This window comes from Solanum pennellii, chromosome 2 (genome assembly GCF_001406875.1).
Source record: "Solanum pennellii chromosome 2, SPENNV200".
NCBI lineage: Eukaryota > Viridiplantae > Streptophyta > Magnoliopsida > Solanales > Solanaceae > Solanum > Solanum pennellii.
Window position 1 is genome coordinate 8,328,548 of NC_028638.1, and position 8,386 is coordinate 8,336,933.

The 8,386-nt window shown below is 36.0% G+C and overlaps 1 protein-coding gene across 1 annotated transcript; it reads right to left on the minus strand.

The window, feature by feature from the left end:
- Positions 1 to 3,655: 3,655 nt before the first annotated feature.
- LOC107009551 (endoglucanase 5) lies at positions 3,656 to 7,866 on the minus strand. Its single transcript, XM_015208895.2, has 10 exons — positions 7,624 to 7,866; positions 7,128 to 7,340; positions 6,034 to 6,234; positions 5,869 to 5,955; positions 5,610 to 5,774; positions 5,369 to 5,492; positions 5,111 to 5,274; positions 4,676 to 5,009; positions 4,389 to 4,457; positions 3,656 to 4,163 (listed from the first exon to the last, which is right to left on the minus strand). Exons 1-10 carry the CDS (start codon positions 7,828 to 7,830, stop codon positions 3,874 to 3,876), a joined length of 1,854 nt encoding a protein of 617 aa, XP_015064381.1. The 5' UTR covers positions 7,831 to 7,866; the 3' UTR covers positions 3,656 to 3,873.
- Positions 7,867 to 8,386: the final 520 nt, after the last annotated feature.

Consider the following 8,386-nt stretch of genomic DNA (forward strand, 5'->3'; position numbering starts at 1 on the left):
TCATGGGAGACCTAATTCATTTTGTGCTAAGATTTATGATCATTTTAAGTTGACCCAACTGCATTTTCCCTTAAATGGCTGCAAATTTTCCACCTACGAACCATGCTGGTCATCCATAGCTCTTGTCAGAGAGTGGTTGAAGGGAGTCTTGATCGACCGTCAGGGACTACGGACCGTCATTTGACCTACGAACCGTAAGTCCGTCCGTCGTCCAAGGTTTAACAAATTTTTCTAGGCTGAAATTTTTGGGAGTTGCTGATTCCATCGACGGTTGTGCAGGACGGACCGTGGTTCAGGCTACGGTCCGTCGATGCCACCGTTGGTAGCACCTGCAGATTTTTCTGAAAAAACTAATTTTTGGTCTGTTTTGGCTATGAGGTGTTACACTTTGATTTCAACTCTAATTTGAAAAGTTCAAGAGCAAAAGTTAAAAACCCAAAACTCAGAGTATTTTTCTCAAGAGCATAAAAAGTTAGGATCTCCAAAACTCTATTCTAGAAGTTTCAAAAAATTTCTTCTGCAAAAGTATCTCTCCCAAAGTCTCCTTTGGACTATTTATACTTTCCCAAAAATTGGGGCCAAAATTCACTATGTGACCTCTTCGGCAACGTTAGTGGGCTCGCCAAGTTAATTTTGTGGTTCGTTGTTTGCTCCTTTGCTCGCCTTTCTCTTGATCTAGGATTCAGGTGTTTCAACCTCACTCGGTGATCTTTTAGTCTGCATTTAATGTTCAGTGAATTGCTGAGTACCAATTTTTTTTGCCTTATAAGCCTTCAAATTTTATCAAGTCTTGTCACCTTCGGCGATGGTAATTCAGTTTACCCATTACATTCGGTGAGTCATCATTTCTTCATTCAGTTCACTGACCTGCCTTGCCAATTTCAATTGTGATTTTGGGTGAGGTCATACCAGTTGGGTGATATACCCTTTTAGTTAGGCGATGAGCAGTGTGGAGTTTATACTTCTTTCTATGTTTTTTTTCCTTTTTTTTAAGTATTCATAATTGCATTGTCCATTAGTCTTCATAGCTGCAAATCATCAATATATTATCAGAATAGGACATAATTATGCATTGAGGGAACTAATTGTTAATAGGCTCCGGAGGAGTATAAATCTATCACTTATCATATTCTAACCTCAATTGGCACAACATCATTTTCATCATTCGCTAAGACACTCATATATGTTATGACAACTTTACTAACTGTAGTTTCCAAAGTTAGAATGTTCATTAGCTAGTAGTTCCTTTAATCATTCCACTCTTAATTGTCAAACCGAAAAAAGGTAACACATTCTTGAAGTCCCTAAAACCATTATCATCTCAGCATTAAAATATCCTCAAGATGTATCATTGATCCATCATCTTACTCAACCCCTTTGAATAGCTAAACACTTTGAACCTGACCACGCATCCTTTCCATAGGTTTATCAATTTCACCTAAGTACCAGATCTACATCCAAGCCATGCACAACACACTAACTTCTCCCATGAAGAACCATGTACAAGTCATCATTTAAGTGAGAAAATGCACTGAAGCCATAAGAATCAGATTGGACCAAGGACACAAGATAGAAGTTAAAGAAGTGAAGATTTTTTCTGAAAGTCACTAGATTCTCTCGAAGATAAGCGACAGATTTCTCCGCAGATCGTCAAAACTCTACCAGACTTGACTTGTATACACGTGGGGCTATGAATATGGGGCATTAATAGCATTTTTCACGATCCAAAAATATATGTGATGAAAATCGTCTTATTCCACCAAGACACAGCCTAAAACACAAATATCAGAAAAGATACAAATGTAAAACAGATTGAAATCTCAAAATGCCATAAATGCGGATAATTAAGTCAACTAAATAAAAAAAACCCAAAACCTTATGGTCACGTTCACAAGCATCTGATGAAAACAATAGATTCGAAAGAAAACACAAGTCTCAAATGATGTTGTCTGTAAAGTAGAACAAGATCATAAATAGGAGTAAGATGGTTCGTCGCGATGAAAGGTGTCTATCTCACAAATATCCATAGAAGCCTTAGAAAAGAAGAGAATAGAGAGTATCATGAAGATCCAGGCTCGTAACCTACACAATTGTAGAAGCAAAGCGTGAGTACCAAATCACATGGTACTTAGGAAGCAAACTCCTAGGCACACAAGATGAAATGCAGGTATGTTACTTTATGACATGTCTATTAGTGTTTGATCCCCTTATAGTTGTCCCTTCATCTTTTCGTTATGGTGATCTAAGTTCTTAGAGTTAAGGACTAATTTTTAGGCCTTGAATTTTTTTGTTGAACCAAATTAGACATTGGGTGTGGTATCATCTTCTCTGATTTTGCATAAATTGTTATGTAGGTTGTGGTGGAATTTGTTAGAATGTGTCTCTAACTCTTGGTAGATTGAGAGATTCACTTGCTTGAAGTTGGACCTTGTGCAAGAACTAAATGATGGTTCGTACCTTCCCTCGTATGGGCCTCGCCTTCCACCTACGACTAAGATACATCCCGTACTTTCCATGTATATTAAATACATGGGTCCTCCAATGTTGCACATTAGTTCCTTCGCTCCATAACCCATCCACGACTCAATGTATTACCCATACATGCAACCTACTACCATACACCACCCTTTGGCATAACCCCTTCAAACTTGATCTATCCATTCTTTAATTAACTTAAAGACAAATGATACTTCCAAGCATAAATAAGTCCTCCAAAAACCAAAGAACCACCCAAGACAAAAGTCGAATGGTTCAAATCTTAACTCGAAAGTTTTGGATATTACAAATCACCTCTCATATATATAGAATATGCCACATTAATTCTATTGATGGTGGACTCTATGCACACATATCAAGATTTATTCTTAGCCATAGTAATTTCCATCATGAAGAGTCCAATTTCATCGAAGAGAACATGTTCCTAAGGAAGCAGGTGTCATGTTCTCTAGTTCCTTGACTGATTCTCTGTTTGAAATATTGTAACTTTTTACTTTACTAAACATTTTTGGGATAATGCACAAGTAGCCCATCAACCTATGCCTGAAACCTCAAAGACACACTTATACTATACTAAGGTCCTATTACCCCCTAAATTTATTTTATTAATAATTTTCTACCCCTTTTCGGCCTACGTGGCACTATCTTGTGGGCCCAACACTGGTTAACTTTTTTTTTCAAGCTAGTGCCATGTAGGCCAAAAAAGGGTAGAAAATTAATTATAAAATAAGTTCAGGGGGTAATAGGACCTTAGTATATAGTATAAGTGTGTCTCTGGAATTTCGGGCATAGGTTGAGGGGATACTTGTACATTTTCCCAAACATTTTTTAATAGGTATTTGTTCCTTGAGCGGTAAAGGCCTTTGAGATTATGGTATTATGGTATTATGGTAGAATCTTGAAAGGCACAATTGTACTAGGAAGAAAAAGGGATATATACAATGAATGGAATATACTGCTAGAGTATTTGAAAGCATCTGCAAAGCCAAAGTAATAAGGCATTAGTCTCTTTTGTTTTTGCTCAAGTTTTAAGTAGAGATTTGAGGCAAATCTCACAAAGGTTGGTTCGTAGTGTTTTTACTCCCTTGAGAATATATTACAAAGGTAGGTCATAATTATTATGTAATGATTTGGTGAGTTGTTGTATTGAAGCTCTAGGTGCTACCAATTATCTCATTATGGCGAGAAAATGAAGTAAACGCATTTTCTTTCTTACAAGTTGAAGAGAAGAGAAAAAAATAATAGCAATTCACAAACTACAATGGTTGCAAAAAGCATCTTCATTGCCATGTTACAAATGTCAATAGTTCAAACATGAAAAAGAAAAAAAATATCTTGAGCCTCAGGAAAATTGGGCAATAACTGGTCAGCTCTCTATCAGTGGTAACTCTTTATTGAAACCTTGGCTTGAGCACCTCCTTGAACATATACAAAAGTGAGTTCTGAACCAGGCTTTAGTATTTTAATCCATTGAGGAAGCTCATATATGTTCTTCTCTGGGCATGGACTAAGCCCCCACAATGATCCTGAAAGGTTTTCAATTATTAACTTAAGATTTGTGATTGGCTTTTGAGATGTGTTCTTCACCACCACTCTATGCTTGTAGTAAGTTGTTGGACCAATTGTCCATGTAGAAATTATGGAGTGCAAGAATGTCACTGGTGCACCTGCAAGAAATGTCGCTATTTAATTTTCTAATTATTGTATCACTGCAAAAAATGAAAAGAACTTGCTATGATAAAGACTTTAGTCTTATTTTTGTTGGTATTCTGATTTATAGTTCTCGATTTTCCTCATTTGTTCGGTTTTATCATTCTTCTGTGTTGTGGGCGACACGAAAAAGTATAAGAAGAGAAATGAAAGTGCAATGTCAAATTGCTAATGGTACAAACCTGGAGCTTTATAGTTTGATGATCCTGGAGCCTTGTAGTAGGGTGTTGATGGCTGTGGGTGATAGGAAGCTGCAGAATACAAATGTCATTACTTGTTGTAAGTATTCAATAGTTGTGAAGCAAAAATCAAGCCTCGTCTCGGCTTTTCTAATGCTTTAAAGTATAGTTACCAACCTGGAGGCTTCTGGTATGGTGTTGGTGATATTAAAGACAAAACTTACTTACTATAAGACAGGACACTCTTGAAAATCTTGATTAGAGATTGAATTTTTTATTTAAAAGCTTACCTCGATAGCCTGAGAGGGACTGCAACTTGACGAAGAGTCCTATAAGAGGAGCGGAACCAGATAATGTTGGTTCAGTTTGTTCATAATTGGACCTGTCATCACTGAAGTCATCAGTTTTGCTTGGACCTCCCAAAAGGGCACCGTGGATAATATTGGGATTTGCCTGAGGGCGGCGATACCAAGTCTCAAATCCTTCTATACAACTAACAGCAGTATGTAGTACTGAAATAGGGGCAATGGAGGCACCTCTGTGGTGAACGTGGATTGGGTAGTTTTGTCCATAACCAACTAAGTAGCTAATGGCCTTGGGATTTTTACCAAGAATGTAATCAGCCTGAAGAATTCAATATCATGAAGTCGGTTAAGGTGAAAATGAACTCAGTCGTTTAATTATGCTCAAGTAATAGTTCAGGCTGTGAGTTGAAATGTGCGTACCTGTGATTTAGCAAATGAAAGGACATCTGATGGTTGAACTTGACCTTCAGGACATTGTAATACAATTTTTTTCTCAGAAAGATAATCGGAGTACATGGCAAGTAGGAAAGCAGCTGATGAAGCGTATTGCAGATTATTCCATTCGCGAACATAGATCAGGCCTCCTGAAAAGCATTATTGAGAGAAAAAAACTATGTTTACTAACTAATCAATATATAGACACAGAATTTTAGAATAATTCTATCCAACTTTACTGACCAGGAGTCAGGGCTACATTGTATCCGTCATTTTTCTGCAAACAAGCACAGGTAAAGTAATCTGCTTTAGCCTGGTACTGTTTCAACGTTGGAGTGTATGATCCACCAGCTCCGTCTAAGAGAATCTACACATTAAAAAAGGCAAGACCTTATCTGATTAGCTAAACCACACTGCAACAAAGTAATTGTTTTTTTTCTTTTTCAAAACTAGGACATTGTTCTCCAACTATTGCAATTATTACCTTGGTCAGAAGAATTTGAACACCAGCATACTTGTTGTCCCAGGAAAATTCCCTGACTGCCCATCCAGTTCCTCCCAAGGATACTGCATTGTCCACCACATACTTTAAGTAGTACTCGTCATAAGTTGCTCGATAGAGCCATGCAGCAGCCCATAGAAGCTCGTCCTAATACATCATGAACAACAAAGTTGATGTGAGCCAATTTATAAGTTGAACTTGAGTGGGAGTAGCAGATAACAAAAAGTATATTATGACTAACCGAATAACCAGATGATGTGTAGAATGCTTGAGCATTTGTAATGGAATCATCATACAAACCTCTGAAGGTATCCGCAAATGAGAATAGCTGCAATTGCACACTCTTGATAAATTAAATGTGAAATTAAGAGACAGAGTGTCTGTTTATATATATATTAAGGTGTACCTGTTTTGCATGGACCAAAAGGAGATTAGAGTAGGAAGAGTCATAAGGCTTGAATGCAAGAGAGGCAGCAGCAAAAGCAGCAGCAGCTTCACCAGCAAGGTCAGAACCAGGGTGGCTAGGATCAAGCTTGTAAGCAGTTCTTGGGGTTGTCATATCTTCTGCTCTCTCCCAACAATAGTGATCAGAATCACCATCTCCAACCTGAAATTTTTCACCAACAAAACTAATACATTTATATTTTTATACTTTATAAAATTTCCGTGAATGTTAAATTACTATAATTCCCCAACTAAATGTTAAATTACTATTTTACTCCAAGCTATAAAAACACTTAATTTTCTATATTTATGTTTATATTTATTTTGTTATATAAATTATATTACAAGCAGACAGTTTTTCACATCGAACGATTGTAACTTTTTCAAGAATTCTGAATTTTTTCAACTTCTTTCAATTGTGATTTCTCTCATTTTTAACATACTACCTTAAAAACAAGTCTTTTGAAACTTGTTCCTTTCAAATTTAAAGTTATATTAGTGCACATTTTATAGTGGCTCCTCTATATATAATTTTATTGCTTTATGAAAACAAATCTCATTATTTGGTTAAGTAATGATTCATTTTAAAATGGTATTAAACTGATAGATATGCATTGCTATGTTCCCCCCACCCCACCCCCTAAAAAGTAATTAGATTATAAATGATTTTGAAAGCTTACATTTTTTCATGAATAAATTAGATGGTGCATCAATTTTTTCTCTTTGCGAGGGACTTTCACAAATTATAATTTTCAAATATTTTTTGTAACATCAATTTTTTTTCTTTGCGAGGGACTTTCACAAATTATAATTTTTCAAATAATCTTTGTATTATGAAAGAACATTTTGATGCAATCGTTGATTGATCTTAGATATATATATCACATATGCATAATTAATTATATATGTGCAACACACGTATCAAAAAACTAGTTATACATGAAAAATTTGAAAGAGTATTTATTAAATATTACTAGGCATATTCAAGAGGCTGGTGGCCAAACTATTGGAACAAATTTAAATGTAGTTGGGGGTAGAGAAGAAGAATTTAATTACCTGAGCCCAGAGGACATTGGGTTGAGTATGGGCTTTGATGAAGTAATCAGTACCCCATTTAATAGCAGCCAAGGTATTTCCCATCTGATTAACATCTGCTATTTCCTTCCTATAGTCAACAACGCTCCATCCTAACATTGTCAAACTATATGCCATAGGCAATCCAAATTTTACATGATCTCCTGCATCATAGTACCCTCCCACCAAATTCACCTACATTGATATATCAACCATAATTTTGATTAATTATATAACCTATATTATAAATCACAATAATATGAATAATTAGGTCTCAGTTGGTTTGGAGTGTGGTTATCCACACGGATGACCCAGGATCGATCCCCCCTCAATGCCTTCTGAGTCGAGTCTGTCGCATAGGGCTTGCCTAGTGCGGTTGTGGTTTGCAAGTTATTACACAGTGGGAGGTTTATCCAGTGCTCACCCGAAGGACAGAGGTTATAGCGGGGTTCCAAAAAAAATGAATAATTAGTCTTACCCCTTGGAGAAAACCATCCTTGAGGCCTGAATCGCCGCGCCATTTAACACGTTGATTCGGTGGCAATTTTCCAGACCTTTGTGCCTCAAAGAATAGCAAGGTTTTGTCCATGGCATTTCCATAGTCAAAATTATAAGAAACTGCTTCCAAAGCTAGTAGGCCAACTAACAACACAGAAATAAGTTGCAACTTTGATGATATTCCCATCCTTCTTTCTTTCTCTAAAACTATAAAATTAAGATAGGGAATTAGAAGAATCAAATGAAAGAAGATATATACAAAATATGTGCATGGAGATATATATAGATGTGATTTTGTTTCTATAATTAAATTATCATTAAGATGGTAGCCTACACGTTCGTAGACTAATAACTTAGTTTAAGCTCCCCACGTCTTCTTACCATATATATATTCTCATAAATTTAGTACATGATTGACGCCTTGAGGAGATTTCTACGTGCATCTCACCTCTATTATTCAAATTTGACTTTTTTTTGGTTTTGTGTTTTCTTACCTTATAGCAAACTGACATCTGGAGGATTGCTTTGACTTCACAAATTACTTTTAACATAAAATATTACTCCATATATATTTTTAGTTTTTCCTTTAATAGTTACCTTAGTTAAATATATATTCTTCTTTGTTACTATTGCTTTTTACCACTTAATTGTGTACTATTCAATAGTAACATATTTAACCTTTAGTTGTTTAGATATGTGATTTTGGCACGTAAAGCTAATGGAAGCTCCACCCCCCCCCCCCC

Bases quoted from the DNA above. Each gene is read 5' to 3' on its own strand.
- LOC107009551 (XM_015208895.2), bottom strand. From the start codon at position 7,830: ATGGGAATATCATCAAAGTTGCAACTTATTTCTGTGTTGTTAGTTGGC. The intron at 5,956-6,033 runs GTACACCTTAAT...GTGCAATTGCAG, and splicing joins TTTTGGTCCATGCAAAACAG to CTATTCTCATTTGCGGATAC. The intron at 5,010-5,110 runs GTACGCACATTT...TGAATTCTTCAG, and splicing joins TTTCATTTGCTAAATCACAG to GCTGATTACATTCTTGGTAA.